This window comes from Dipteris shenzhenensis, chromosome 30, assembly GCF_047967505.1.
Source record: "Dipteris shenzhenensis isolate YYH24624 ecotype China chromosome 30, Dip_SZ_1.0, whole genome shotgun sequence".
Classification (NCBI taxonomy): Eukaryota; Viridiplantae; Streptophyta; class Polypodiopsida; order Gleicheniales; family Dipteridaceae; genus Dipteris; species Dipteris shenzhenensis.
Genome location: NC_141625.1, coordinates 22,112,932 through 22,128,783, shown reverse-complemented (window position 1 = coordinate 22,128,783; position 15,852 = coordinate 22,112,932). Strand labels below are relative to the sequence as shown.

The window sequence follows — 15,852 nt, the reverse complement described above, 5'->3', positions numbered from 1 at the left end:
TTCCGTACTCTAGAAACTAGGACAGGATACAATACCAAAAGGTCCTTCTACTACAAGCCTGACACTTCTAGATCTCTGAGCCCGCATGCTCCACCACGAGCATATGTAGACTCTCTGTCTAGATCCCTTCCACCTTCCTGTCCGGAAGCCAGCCTAGGTGGGCAGCCACTCTAGCTCAGTCTGCAGCTTCTCCTAGGTCACCTTGTCCTCCTGAATGTAGGCCTAAGGCTCCCCCTTTGCTGCTCATGTCTGTTGTCCTAAGGGCTGCTCCAAGTGATATTCAATGAGGGCTGGAGGCCCTCCTTTTATAGGCCCCAAGGGGGCTGGCAAAAACTGACCAGCCTGCACCAAACTAGCCGACCAGTCTGTGGCTGGTCCAGCCCTATTAGGGCTCACAACCCGCCGTAAGTTGTTATTTTTCCACTTAAAAAGGAGAAATTCTTTTAACTGTCTGCTCTCTTTTAACAAGACACCTTTGGCATAAAACTAAGGTCGGCTTCCAAGGGTGTACTACATTAGGCTGACTAAACAAAATCCAAATAAGTATAGGGGAGTGCTAATGTGCTCCCAAAAGTAGCGATAGAGCGTTGGGGACAAACCATCGTAGGTGACTCCTGGAAAGGGCAATAGCTACAAGCGACCTTGTTAAAGACTATAGACAACATGTTTTACCTACTCGTGCAATTCGTAACAGTAGTATTTTAACCCTACCTGATTGTTTTCCAGTTATCACCCGTCTTTATTGCATCATGATTTACGGCTCCCTTAGGTTGCTATGCCCCACCTTCTTTGCAAATGTCTTCACCATTGCCCCGTAAATTGTTTTTTCCACATAAAAAGGAGAAACTTTTTTAGCTGTCCGCTTTTGTTACGCTCAAGTTGAGGTGACATGACCTCGGAAGGGTCAGTAGACCTTTTCTTTTCAAGGATCAATGTTTGTATTATATTTGTTTCGGCTTTACGTAAAGGATCAGAAAGGAATCAAAGTCAAGGTCCTTGGTGAGGGTGATATGGCACTAGACTAGGTGGATCTAAGGCTAAGGGGTATAAATGCATTAAATGTGCCAAGGGGCAAATGATTTCAATGATATCCCAAGAGAAGGGTAAATGCTGCATTTAGGAGGTACCCTAAAATGTAAACGTGTGGCATACTAGATCCATCTAGGGAATTGGGGCTCGTTAGAATTTGACAAGTAGGAACTTTCACGTAAGAAATTTTGTGAGCTTGCTACCATCGAGGTTGGCTGGGAGGAAAATATGTGCCTACGCCCGTCATTGGGAAAAGAGAGTTAGGCCTTTGAATGTTTATATGTGATATTTGGTATCAGAGCAACAGGCGATTGGGAAAAGGGGGATCGAGAGAGGTCTTGGGCTTTGGTATTCAGTAGGCAGAGCGTGGCGAAACGTCGAGCTGTTGATCCGATTCTTCGTTAAGCCTTAGCGTGCTACCACCGGGAAGCCAATAGAGGAGCGGGGATCTTGTCTTACGGGATCAGAGAAAAAGACTAAGAGTGGCGCACGCGCTGGTTTACGGGTGGTTACCTTCAAGACTAGCTGACTATGATATTTTGGTATCTTTCGTTGTTGATTGAAGGCGTGGAAGACGCGATTGCAGGAGCCTGTGAGTACGGGCCAGTTTTATAATTATTGTGATTACGTTTGTCAGTCTGCAGCTAGCCTAGGGCAAGGGAAACTGATCTAGATATCCACGATAAACCACTTAAAAGAAGTCTGTGTTTTGATATCTGCGCTACGTGGAGATCCTTTAACATTATCGATGTTGGTACTTCAAAGATGAGTGTCTTGTCGGGTAGTGCCGCAAGCAAGAGCTGGGTGTGAAAAAAAGCGTAGTATTGTGGATTTTGCAAGTAGTGGATTCGGTAGCCAGTAGAGCTACGTACGTTGCTGTGGACCACTATTAGACGAAGCACATAGTCTATTAGATGGCGTCGTGACTGGTTGGTCGAGCGTTGGTTAACACCAATGGAGCGTAACAGAGGTTGTGGGTCAATTACTCTGCACGGTTCGGGCGTTATGACAATGTAAATGGCTTGTTAGTCGTGGACTCGACTATTGGGCCTGATAGCCCGCAGAGCTAGACCTTCATTGGTTGCACTTAGTCGCTGAACACGAGTTAAGACTGTGCTTGGTCGTGAGCTCATGGAAAGAGGTAGACAATACAGCATGTTCGTGGTCACAAGGCATGTCATAAATGCTTCGAACAACCTTACAGGGACAAGTTAATCTCTTCATGCAGCAAAAATATGACCAGGGAGCTTTCTATGCCTTCTAAGTTTTATTGGAGTATATGCTCGTTTATTTGCCTTGGTGTTTGAGTTATTTCTGATTGCAGATATTTCCCTAGTATGGGGAAAAGATATTCGGTACTTTTAGTTGATGGTTACGCCTAGTTCGACACCTTTTGGGGTTAGGAGATTGAAAAGCCGTTTGCAAATACAGTTTTAGGTGGTGTTTTATTTTTTTTTATTTTTTATTTTAACACCTATCGACCTAAATGGAAGTAGAAGAAGTAGAAGCTTCTAGGGTGTCGCACCCAGCAGGCCATACACTATCTGGTAGAATTGCATTATTGGAGGATGCCTTGCAACAGATTTTAGCGCAACAATTACAAGCAAATGTAGGGCAATCCGAGCTCAGGATAATGGTTCATAGTATGTCTGCTAGACCATCTTGTGAGGACAAAGGTAAATCTCCAATGGAGCCTGAAACCAGTGTTCATACGGTCGAGCCTACAAGGGCTAAGGTGCCTAATATTGCCAATTATAGGCCAAAAAAGTATTCTGGTCGCATGTCTGACCGTAGTTCCAATATCATAGAGACCTGGTTACACAAATGGGACGAAGCCTTCGCCATTTGTGAAATCAGGAATGATATGAAGAAAATCCGCAAGGCCACCCATATGTTTAATGAGGCAGCAGATAGGTGGTGGATAAAACAGTAGAAAGATGGTATGGCATCCACTACTTGGAAGGGGTTTAAAAAAGAATTTAGAAAACACTTCTTACCTCCTGACGAAGCATCCCGAGCTTGGGATCAGTATCGAAACCTTCGTCAGAGAAATTTATCAGTGGCGGAATACACTGATAAGTTCAGAGAAAGTGTAATGAGAGTTTATGAACCTCTACCTCAGTCAATCCAGGTAAAGGATTTTATCTTTGGATTGAATGATCGGATCAAGATGGAAGTTTGGGCTAAGTATGCGAACACGCTAGATGAAGCAATTGCCATAGCCCTAAACTATGAAGATGCCAAAGGGAATAGACCAAGTGGATTTATGCAGGTTGGGACTCGATATGAGTACCTGAAGAAAACTGGGTTTAAGAAGAAGTGGATTAGCAAAGGGAGTGCCTCACAACCCAGTGGTCAAGCCAAGCAGGTGAAGCCAGTGGAGACTCCTAAACAAAGTACCACCATTGGAACGAAAAGAAAAGTAACACCAATGGCAACCCTGGCTTGGTCGAAGTCTTCTTTGAACCCAGAGCAAAGAGAAAAAGCGAGGAGAGAAGGCTTGTGTTTTGGATGCCTTCAGCCTCATCAGTGGAAAGGCTGTCCACGAAACAAGGATCGTCGGATGACTGAGATGGTGCTCTCAAAATGCGACGTGGAAATGGAGGGAAGTCCCAAAGCAGAACAGATGCAGATTTAGCTAGCGGGATCTTCTCAAAGGTCAGTACCTGTTTTGTTATGTGTGTCTCTTCCTAAGCTAGTAACTAGTGCACCTGATAACGTCCTGTCAAAGTCCGCAGCAACGGGTATACAGCCTTTAACGATACGGAGTTAATTAAGATGAAAGGACAAGTAGCCAATCATGATGTCATTGTGTTGTTTGATTCAGCGTCAACGCACAATGTAATTAACTCCAAGCTTGTAAAGAGGCTAAAATTAAAGACTAGCCCATCTGACTATGCATATACAGTCAGAATGGCAGACGGAAGTTCAACTGAAGTATGGGACCAAAGGGTTACCCAGTTGGAATTTCGAATTCAGGACTATGCTGAGAAGCTTGATTTTGAAATGACAAAGCTTGCTCATGCAAACGTAGCCTTGGGTCCCTGGGTAAGGCTTAGCATTCTAGGAAGAATCCAACCATAGATTGGAAAAAGCACATTTATCAATTCAAGATGAATGATGTGCTGTATGTCTTACGAGGTGAAAAAGATATACCTCAAGGACCGTTGGTTTCTGTAATGGAAGTTTAAAAAGCTCAAGAAGAGTTTTTGTTTCTTTGTACAGCATCGATAGAGCCGATTGATGGTCCTTCGGCTAGCACTGATGTTGCCCAAAATGGAGAGATGGCCAAGCTGGCTGATCAAATAGCAGAGGAGTTCTCTTATTGTTTTAGGGATGAATTACCTTGTGGGTTACCTCCAGAGCTGAATGTTCAGCATAAGATTGAACTAATCCCGACGGCAGAACCTGTAAATAGGCCTCCCTATAGATTAAGTTTTACCGAAGAAGCATAGGTACGAAGACAACTGGAAGAATACCTTAAGTTGGGGCAGATTCAACCCAGTTTCTTACTTTTTGCTTCGCCAGTGATATTAAAAAAGAAGAAAGATGATACTTTTCGCCTCTGTATAGATTACAGAGCATTGGATAATATCACTATTAAGCACAGGTATCCGATGGCTTGGATTGAAGAAACTCAAAAGGTGGACGAGTTCATTCAGAGCCTTTGGCCTAAGGCTCATGTATTCAAACCCGGGAAAAAGGGTGACCTAATCCCAGCAAAGGCCAAACTTATGCAAGATATACCATAAGAGATGGTATGCTGAAAAGAAATGGCAAGGTAGTAGTACCTAATCAGAATGATCTCAGGCAGAGAGTCATTCAACAATGCCATGATAGCCCATGTGCCGGACATCCAGGAGTCGAGAAAACCTATGATCTCGTAAAGCAAGATTTCTTTTGGCCAATAATGAAAAAACATATTCATGAATATGTGCCGTTTTTTTTCATGTCAGGTAAGTAAGGCAGAGCAGGTGAAGCCACCCGAACTTTTACAGCCTTTGGAAATACCACTAGGTAAGTGGGAGAACATTTCCATGGACTTTATTGTAGGTCTACCTACGACACAAGGTGGATATGATTCTATCCGTGTGGTAGTTGATCGTCTTACCAAGATGGCTCACTTCATTCCAACTAGAGAGTCTATTAGTGTCCCGCAAGTAGTGGACTTGTTTATTAAACATATATTTCGTTTGCATGGATTACCCAAATCCATAGTGTCAGACAGGGATGTCAAATTTACCAGTCATTTTTAAACTGCGGTGTTTGAGATACTAAGGACTGAGTTGGGAATGAGTAGTACGGATCATCCAGAAACGGATGGTCAGACGGAAAGAATCAACCAAATTTTAGAGGATATGCTTAGAGCATATGTGTCATTGAGGCAACATACATGGAACAAGTGGTTGCCATTGTTAGAATTTGCCTACAATGATAGAAAACATTCATCTACAAGGTTTAGTCCGTTTGAGCTGAACTATGGTTATAGACCAACAAATCCAACTACAGTTGGAGCACCTCAAAAAGTGCCTAGTGCCGCGAACTTTGTAGTTCAGATGCGGGAGATGCTAGCACTTGCGAGAGCTAACATCCGCCAAGCTATGGATAGAGCTAAGGTGCATGCGGATGAAAACAGATCTGTTAGAGAATTTAAGGAATGAGAAAGTTTTTCTCACTGTTCCTTCGCACTCTCTTTGACTGCAGGAGAGTGTGCTAAGTTATCACCTCGATATTGTGGGCCGTGGTTAATTCTAAAAGAATAGGCAAGGTAGCCTATAAATTAGAATTATCACAGGATTGTAAGGTGCACCCAGTGTTTCATGTTTCTCATTTAAAGAAATTTTTGCATACAGGTGACTCACTAATCGAGGGTGTTGTTTTGTTTCAGGAGATAGAGAATAATGCAAGACACAAACCAACAAGAATCCTGGACCGAGGAGCAATAGAAGTAAGCAATCGGAAGATACCCACGGTGTTGGTTGCATGGCATGGTTTACCTCTACCAGAAGCAACCTGGGAATCCGTATCCCAGTTATGGAGAGTGTTCCCAGACTTTATCATCGAGGACGCTAATGCCTGAAGAGGGAAGGAATGTTACGCTCAAGTTGAGGTGACATGACCTCGAAAGGGTCAGTAGACCTTTTCTTTTGAAGGATCTAGGGAATTGCGGCTCGTTGGAATTTGACAAGCAGGTACTTTCATGTAAGAGATTCTGTGAGCTTGCTACCATCGAGGATGGCTGGGAGGAAAATATGTGCCTATGCCCGTGATTGGGAAAAGAGAGTTAGGCCTTTGAATGTTTATACGTGATAGCTTTATTTTAGCAAGACACCTGTGGCATAAAACTCCAGTCGGCTTCCAAGGGTTTATACATTAAGCTGACTAAACAACGTCCAAATAAGCAGGTATAATCTCATCAAGGCTCATTAGCCATCCTTGCATAATCTACGATTTCAACAGAACCATCCTATAATGAGGAACAGTCTGAAGAAACTGTAAGCTATATATATCTAGATGAATACAGGAACATGCCCAATTCATCCTTAAAAACACAACACAGTGTGCAATTTCAATCTCATGACAGTCAATCATAAGGTTAATAGCGTCTGTGTATGTTTGCAGAATCCATTAAAGAAACTTTGGCATGTATTAGTGGACAAGAAATTTCAAACAAAAACATTAGGGGCAATCTGCAAACCAACCCTCAGAACAAAGAGCAAAGGAGCAGCAACTTGCTTGTGATGAAGAAGAACGCCGCTTACGCCATCTTCCTCTCTGGATTGGCAAACCAAGAAGAGAAAAGAATTAATCAGAAGAACTGATTGAAAACAGAACCTTGATTGTGTCATCTGTCTGAAAACAATTCCGAAACTTACAATTCTGAGTTTTGTGAAGTAACCAAATCAAAGAATATCCAAATCAAAGGATACTTGCAGAAGAAAATGAAACCACAAAATACCACACACAATAGGCTGTTTGAACTTTAAAGCATTAATTGCATCTAGGTAATCTTTCATAATTCGAATTAATGTATCCCTTTCTTTCATACAACCACAATTGAAACCACTTCACTCACACATAAAGACAGGAAGATATATTATCAAAACAAATACAGAACAGTTGAGGAAGAGCAATAAGGGACCAAGCTTATTAAGCTGGAGGACAAGGGGAGGGAAAAACTCTAGACATAACAATGGCCCAAAAAGAGGGGATACATGAAAGCCAGAATCTGAAGCAGAGCAATTTACAACCCCGTAGCAATGTAAGAAAAAAAAAAAGGAAAAACATCATGCATCATCAAGAGCTACAACATAACAAATGGCATGCTGATAGGCTAAAAGATCAAATAAGCAAACTGTATAAATGTCCAAGACAAAAAATTAGGAAGCATACATAAAGCATTCATTGAAATGCCCACCAGACAAGTGTGATGATCCACCTATTGAATTCTGCAAAACATATCAAATTCCGTGAGCAGTGCATTGTATCACAAAGTGGGGAGAACCTGAACTTTGTGCAGTTGAATATGGTGTGAAGGCCACCGCAGAGGTTATCTGCAATCGTCATCAATGCTCAGAAATCTTACCGCCCATGTGAAAAGCAAGCTCACAGTTGCACTGTCATTCCCGGTGTTTAACAACTGTACAAATAAGTGGCAAATTGGAATGAAAACCAGAAAGAAATTAAGCCAATTCAGTCGATAATCTTGATATGAGAGCTTTAAAGGCGCAAAACTAGAGACAAGCTTACTGTATATGAAAAAACAGTTGAAGGCAAGCAGCTTTCTCTATAATTACTGGGAATGAAAGGTGAAACTTGACGGCACGAAATTTTCAATTCTGGATCCGGTTCCCCTGTATATCAAAAGGTTCTCATCAAACCCATAGCAAAAAACATGCAATCTTATATCTGGCTTTTAAGAGTTTGAGCTTTAGTCGGAAACAGTGAAGTTACACAAGCAGCACTATAACAAAACCTTCATAAATTGTCCAAGCCCTTGGAAAAACTGCATGATAGGTTGAGAATTGGCCATCAAGACTCCAATCCCATGAAGAAATACCAGAATCCTCTGCTTCCCTGAAGGCCAAAAGTAAACATTTGTGCAGAACTCAGGATTCTCTAGTTCCCTGAAGGAAAGCAGAACTAAAACACTGTTGGAGTTGAAGCAGATAAAAATTGATCAGAACCTGTATCAAAATTGAAAATTCTATAGAGCGGAAAGGGCCTACCTAAGTTCTGGAGGATGACCAGGATACAGTACGGAAGAGTATTTTTTATTTCCTCCATCACGAGAAATAAAGACCTATATGAATGAGAGAGAGAATATCAACAGGGGAATAAGACCAATATGCTTGAGGATTGCAATCTTGGCATAATTGAAGTACCGAGAACTGATTTGCCAACACTGGTGCTTCTTCAGAAACACCAGGAATTAATTGCCAGCGCCTGAATTCGCCCCTGAAGCCTCTACCAATACTTCCAGAACTGCACAAAAGGTCATGCATCAATTTGAAACGAGAGAGCCAGATCCAAATAACATTGGCACCCATAAATTGCAAACACATGTCTGTCAATTCTCCCATGATACGTATGACAGGCAAAACAATACACCTAAGATTACAAGATTTGAATTTCGCATGCATTATGGATGAACAGAAAAGGATGAATAGCTTTTTGAACCCACCCCATTCCACCAAGTGGTACACCGTGGCAAGCCGTTGGCTTGATTTGCCTTGTAAAAGGGTCTATGGGTGCTGTCTGCCATACAGATTCAGTGTTACTGCACAGGTTCAGTACCATACAGAGCCCATTCAAGTAATTAAAAGCAAGCATATTATACCGTTAAATACCCTTAGGAAAGACTCAACAATAGAGCAACAGTCAATAGAAGTAAAGCCAATCCTTCGACTTGCAGTAAATAGAAAATTGTGTGTGTGTGTGTGTGTGTGCGTGTGTGTGTGAGGGGGGGGGGGGGGGGGGGGGGGGTGGGGGGGAGGGAAGACTGAAACAGATTTGGCACTCCAAGGTCGCGCTTAGACAACAGGTCTTTTTATGGCGTGTTCTGTTGGGGGTTTTTCCATCCCAACAGCTTTTATCATGCAGACGTATTGCTCCAGCTCTTTGTTGTCGGTGTTTGGCTCCGAGGGAGTCTGTGTCTCATATGTTTTGGCAGTACCCCAAGACATGGGACTTCTTGGGCATCCTTCGGCAGAGACTGCGACTGAGATTTCCTCGGACTTCTTTTGGGAAGCTTTTCTAGCTTTCTGGGATATATCCTCAACGACTAAATTTTGAGTTGTTCTTTACCTGGGTTCGCTACTAGACACTCTAGACTCTCTGGAAAGATAGAAACCACGGAGTCTTTGGTGGTCCTATTTTTTTTTTCTTTCGTCGTTCTTTGCAGCAATCGCTCTTGATTGTCTACAAACTCACTACATAGACTATGATGTATAGTTGTCCTACACAGAGATTTTCTCTTGGTGTACTTTTTCAGCTTCCCCGCTTTGGGATAACTACCTTGTAATATAAAGCATTCAAAGTTTTCACCAAAAAAACAAAAAAAATGTGTGTGCGCGCGCGCGCGAGGTTAGAGGTGTGTGTGTGTAGGTACGTGAGAGAGCACGATGGAGATCTCCTCCTCCGCACAGCCAGCCTCATCCATACAGTCTTCTGCCCTGATTCCGTCCGTACAGTCCCTGTCTGTACAGTCCCCTGCCACGCCTCTGTTGTCTGCTCTGTCTTCCGTACAGCTGCTATCAGTTGTACGGATTTCCGTACCACCTTCGCTCACCCTACCTCTGCCACCCGTACAGCCTTCGTTCGCTGTGCACCCTTCCGTACTGTCCTTCGTCCCTGACGTACGGCCTTCCATACACGCTGTACGGTCGATCGTACAGCCTGTACGGAAGACCGCACAGTCCCCTGCACAGCCTCCTCCCTCTTTTATTTTCTCCACCTCGGCACCTCCCCCTGCCTCTACTCCTACTCGTGTGTTTCTTCGCCGAAAACATGGTGGTCTGCCTGCCTCTCCTCTCGTCAAATCGGCAAAGCTGGATGGTTCTGATGGCCCTTCTTCTTCACTCCAGCTGGATCTTCTTCGCCAATTGTGCTCTGCCTCTGTCACAGAAGTTCCTTCATCGAGTTTCCCGCTTGTTTGCTCCTTGGATTCTGCCCTTTTGGTCTCTGGTCTTCGACAAGCTCAACAATTTGGAGTCTGCCTCTACTTTATGGGCAGGGTTTTATCCTCAGCTCAGCTCCATCATTGGGCTGATGTTGCAGTGGCTCTGGACAGTATTTCTTCCTTTGTCTTTCTAGGCAAAGGATTTTACTATGCCCAGTGCTCTTCGACTGAGGTGGTAGAGCGCCTTGTCAATGATGCTGGTGTTCCTGGAGCGGGTTTCTTTGCTTATGTTATGCCCTGGGATCCACTTTTTGATCCTTCTGCGACACTTCTAACTCACTGTCCGGTTTGGATTACTCTCAAAGCGTTGCCTGTGCCTCTTCTTCAGCATCTCACAACTCTTGCAGCTTTTTTGGGAAGGCCTCTCCATATTCCGAGACAGGAGTTTTTGTAAGCCTCCCGTGATGTTCGTCTTTGCATTCTGTGGGATATGACGCAGCCCGTGCCATCTACTCTGGATCTTGATTTGGGATTTGCTCATCCGATGCGCATCAGGCTCCATTTTGCACCTTTTCCCACTACATGTTATCGGTGCCGATAGGTTGGCCATTTTGCACGTGCTTGCCCTTCCATATCCAAGCCCATACCACCTGCTCCTTCTTCAGCTATCAAGGTTACTCTCCCTTCTCCTCCGGTTTCTGCTATGGCTTCTTTGATGAAGTCCTCTACTGCTCCGAAGCAAGCACTACTGGAGGAAGGTTGATAAATCACAGGCAAATCTTCCCCTTGCTGAAAAAGCTCAGGATTGCACTCTTGTTGAGCACCATCAGTTTCCTTCTATTCAGGATATGCAGAAGGTAAATTACATGATGATATGCATGCTCTCTCTCAGGATACTACCCCTACTCTTATTCAGATTAATCCTCCGAATGAAGCTCAAATGCAGAACCCTATTTCATCAGATGTAGCTTCTTTATCGGAAGACACGGACGTTGAGCTAGCTCCTATGCCTTTGATGCCTGTGCCAGAGCTTTCTTCTGTCAGGGATGCAAAAGTACCTTTTTTATTGGAATCTTTCCATCCCATGTTACAACAGGTTTTTGACCCTTTGATTCAAAAATTTCGGGTACCAGCCTACATCAAGAAGAATCATAAGGGCAAAAAACAGCTTGTGTTTATTGATCGTGTGGTTTTATCACTGCATCAGTTTTTACAGAGCAACAATTTGAAGCTGGAGGATGCTGTGTTTGATTCTCCTCCAGCTTGATATGTAATATTTTACTTGGCTACCTCATGACTTTTGCTCTGAGGTTTTACTTGTTAAAACTTTTCCCTTGTACTTATTGGTGGGTTTTTACCTCTTTGGAAGTTTCCCACAGAGAAATATAAAGATTTCACTAAAAAATAAAAATAAATAAAAAAAGTGTGCGGGTGGGGTTCTCCACTTGTCCCCTCTTTCCATGTTGTAATTACTTGTTCCCCTCTTTCCATGTTGTAATTACTTGTCCCCTCTTTTATGGGGGACAGTTTCACAATTTCTTGTAATATAATACAAATGGTTTTGCACCAAAAAAAGTGTGGTCTACACTTTGGGGACCGCTTCTTGTAATATAAATATACATGGATTTCACCCCCCCTCACAAAAGTGTGTGTGTGTGTGTGTTTTCTTCTCTGTGTGTGTGTATGTGGTGAGAGAGAGCAGGTCGCGAGACAGAGGAGGTCCCGTACAGCTCCTCCATCTATCCGTACACCTGTACGGTCGCCGTACAGGTGCCTTACGGCCGTACGAACAAGCCCGCTCCTTCCTGCGTAATCCCGTGCAATCCCATTCCAGTTGCGTGTGTGTGCATCGCCATCGATGTTCCCTTCTGAAGCCCCCTCCGTGCGTCCATACAACCCCGCCTTTCTCCATACAGTTTAGCCCCCCTGCCCTCCGTCAACATCTCTGTCCAACTCGTTTTCTTCCGTACAGCCTCTGTGTGCCCTGTCAGCCGTCCGTACAGTCCGTACGGTCCTGTCTATCCGTACTGTCCGTACAGTTTCTTCTTGTCCGTACAGTTTCTTCTTGTCCGTACTATTTTTCCTATTTCTCCCATGCTGTTTGCTCTGTACAAACCTTGCTGTACAGCTCTGGTTCTTTCTACCTCTTCATCGATCTTGCCCTGCTTAACTCCATGGAGGACCATCTCAAAAGCTATTCCCGGAAGGACCTGTCCCGGGACTCCAAAAGACAACAAGTTGATTTTTATACTTCGACATGCTCAAGGATGAATTTCATCACAGCCGGAAGGAGTGGGCCAAACCTCCCCCGGCCCTTAAATATAAGCTGAAGCTGCCCTCATTGGTCGCTCCTCTCTGAAAGTTTTCTCAGCAAGCAGTCATCATTTTCTTTCCAGGGAAGCTACCTTCAGCAAATGATGTAGCTCAATGGGTTCACGCTTTGTTGGGAGGTTGCTTTGTTGAAGGAGTATATTTTGCTTCTCGAGGTTTTTATGAAGTGCACTTTTTGGATGCCTCATATCGTCAGCAGATATTGGAGATGTCCCCTCTATTCTATGGCAGACAAATGGTCCATGTCATGCCATGGTCGCCAAATAAGGATTATCACGGTCTCATTCGACATCACTGCCCTGTATGGGTTGAGGTCGTGGATTTTCCGGACTATATGAGGGCTGAGTTACCAAGTCTGGCAGCTACTTTGGGGCAAGTTGTATGCCCACCCCGTCCTTCGGGTAATCGAAATCGGTTTTGTGTTCTTTGGGATACAGATCACCCAACCCCTCCTTCTATTGCGGTAGAGGTGGAGGATGTCCCCTTGGGCGAAAAATATTTTGACTTGAAATGGGGAGTATTTGCAGGTGCTTGTTTCACATGTCATAAGTTTGGCCACCTAGCTTCACAGTGTCCTGCAGTCCTGCATCAGCTCCCATCTACAGCTATTGCTCCAGAAAATATTTCCCCTCCAACTTATGGTCCGGGGCCTAAGGCTATGCCTAGCAAGTCGGGGGGGGATATGGCATCTAAATCTGCCCCACCCAACGAAAATGTGGTTCAGGTTCCAGCCAAGCAAAAGCATAAGGGAAAGGGCAAAATTTCAGAATCTCATGCCTCTCCCCAGGGTGCCTGGCAGCAACCCAAAAAGGCATCTGCGCTCAAGCCACGACCGTTACAATCTCGCCATTGGGATGCCTCTACTTCCACCCCCGGTCAAGCCTCTACCCCTGCTGATAGCCTCACTTCTCAACTGTGGGTTGATGTGCTCAAGAGGGGCATCCCTGTATGTGACAATGATGAGGATTATAGAGCTACTGATCCAGGAGGCCAGGTGGATGTCGATGTCATGGCTGAGGCCTGACAACTTACACCTTCACTATGCTTTTTGGTTTGGCTGTACATATCTTCTATGTCTACTTCAATTACTTGCATTACATACAATGTTCAAGGTCCTTGCAATGTCAATAAGTGGAGACTTTTTTGGCACTATGTACATAGAATGCACCCCGATGTAATTTCTTTACAGGAACACAACCAACACTTCTTGGCTGGCCAGCAAGGCCATTTTGCTGGTTATGACATCTTTTATGCTGGTACAATGCACTTTTCGGGGGTATGCATGCTGGTGAAACATGATATGCAGCCCACGGTTGCTTACAATGACCCCCAGGGTCGATGGGTGGTGATCAGATGCATCTGTCATGCTGATCTTTATGAAATAGCATCTGTTTATGCCTCTCAAACTTCGGCGACGAGCTCGAATGTGGGCCTCCCTCAAACAATATCCATGGCTGTCTAATGCCTTTTTGTGTGGAGACTTTAATAACTCGCCTGCCATCCAAGACAACACTACTCATCGTTCTCACATGATCCCCACTGAGCTTCGACATTGGGAAGATATGTTTTCTTTCTTGCATGCAGAAGATTTATGGCTCTCAACAAGGGATAGAGATATGGGTTACACATACCATCACAATGCCTTTACTCATTACTGGGCTCGACTTGACAGATGGTATTTGTTGCATGCTCAGCAATATGCTAGTTTCACATGTGCACTATGGGTTAATCATTCCCTCTTGCTATCTAATCACTTTCCAGTATGCTTGACATTATCTATAGCACGTTTGACAGATGATATGCCTTTTTTTGGTCGTCGCCTACTCCATGTTAATAGTGCTTATTTGTTGCATCAACAATTTCAAAACATGGTGAGAGTGGCTGTCTGCCCCGTCCTCTCACATGCTCAGGAGGACATGGATTTCGCCTGGATCAGTCTTGCCCATCGTTTGCAGGCTGTCATTCAAGATTATGTAAGGAGTTACATGGGAAACCTCAGGCTTAAGCTGAAATGGGCTCAATCTCATAAGCAACAAATGGATTTAATCAGCTCTCATAGGCAGCTCACCTCCTCTGAACAGGATTCTTGTGCTTATGCGGTTCACATCATCCATCAAAATGATCTTCGCAAATTAAAGAAGTGGCAAATCCGAGCTCGCATGAAACCCCTTTTGGATAAGGGCTGCTCCTCCAAAGCCTTCTTTAAAAGCCTGCATGCGGATAGGCGAAAGGAGGATATTTGCAGAATCAAGCAAGATGATGGCACTTGGACCACCTCCAAATCAGAATTGGAATCGCAATGCTCTAGTCATTTCCAGCATCTCTTTTCTCCTCAGTCTGATCATTCAATGCAAGTGAATGCAGCTAGGTCTCAATTTCTTATGCATGTTCAGCCCATATTGTCCCCGGAATGGGCTCATGCACTGGAGCAGCCCTTTATGCTTAATGAACTGGATGATGCTCTGAGTCATTTACGTAAAGGCAGCTCTCCTGGTTGGGATGGATTGACTATAGAATTTTTCCGTGCATTTTGGGGTAATCTCAAGAATACTCTGCTTCTTATGATCAATCATGCTTGGGCAGAATAATCTCTTCCTCCTTCTTGGAAACATGGCCTTGTCAAATTGATCCCCAAAAAAAGGTTGTGTGAGACAATGGCTGATTGGCGGCCCATATCTCTTATGCCAGTCATTTACAAACTCATTGCCAAAATGATTGTCCTCAGGGTTCGATTTATCTTGCAAGCAGGACTTCATCCTAGGCAGTATGGGTTTGTTCCCAGAAGACAGATTACTGACAATATCTCCAATGCTTTGCTTGCAATTGAGTATGCCAAATATTCTAAACAAGATGTTCTCATTCTGCAAGTGGACATTGCCAAAGCATTTGATACTGTCCATTGGGATTTTATTTCTCAGACTATGCATAAATTGGGATTTGGCCCTCGGCTGGTTCATATTATTTATTGGCTCTATTCTCATGCCACTGCGCAGTGTTTGCTTGGCGGTGGGTTGTCAAGAGCATGGACTATGACCCGCTCAGTGAGACAGGGTTGCCCTCTTAGTTCGCTACTATATGCCATTGCTACTCATCCGTTATTGTTGCATATGGACCATCTTGCAGATACAGGGCAGCTTCATGGCTTGCAAATTCCAGGGGCACAGCCGTTTCTTGCACAGGCATATGCTGATGATTCATATTTCATGCCCAAGAATTCTCAAAGTGATCTCTCTCACTTGATGCATACTCTCAATGATTTTGGCATAGCTGCTGGACTGCATATTAACTTTCAGAAATCGAATCTTCTAGCATTGAAAGAAGCTGATTGGCATGCACTTCTCTGGCCAGGCCACATCCTCCCTTCCCATACT

General features: G+C 44.0%; 1 protein-coding gene across 1 annotated transcript in view; it reads right to left on the bottom strand.

The window, feature by feature from the left end:
• The window catches only part of LOC147881844 (uncharacterized), a 123,236-nt gene that overhangs the window by 44,680 nt on the left and 62,704 nt on the right, over window positions 1–15,852 (bottom strand). The window contains exons 4-11 of the mRNA XM_087401258.1: window positions 8,714–8,787; window positions 8,415–8,514; window positions 8,259–8,332; window positions 8,006–8,106; window positions 7,780–7,883; window positions 7,616–7,669; window positions 7,423–7,478; window positions 6,766–6,804 (exon numbers count right to left, since the gene is read on the bottom strand). Coding sequence (XP_087257384.1) covers window positions 6,766–6,804; window positions 7,423–7,478; window positions 7,616–7,669; window positions 7,780–7,883; window positions 8,006–8,106; window positions 8,259–8,332; window positions 8,415–8,514; window positions 8,714–8,787 — 602 coding nt within the window. The remainder of the gene's footprint in view (window positions 1–6,765; window positions 6,805–7,422; window positions 7,479–7,615; window positions 7,670–7,779; window positions 7,884–8,005; window positions 8,107–8,258; window positions 8,333–8,414; window positions 8,515–8,713; window positions 8,788–15,852) is intronic.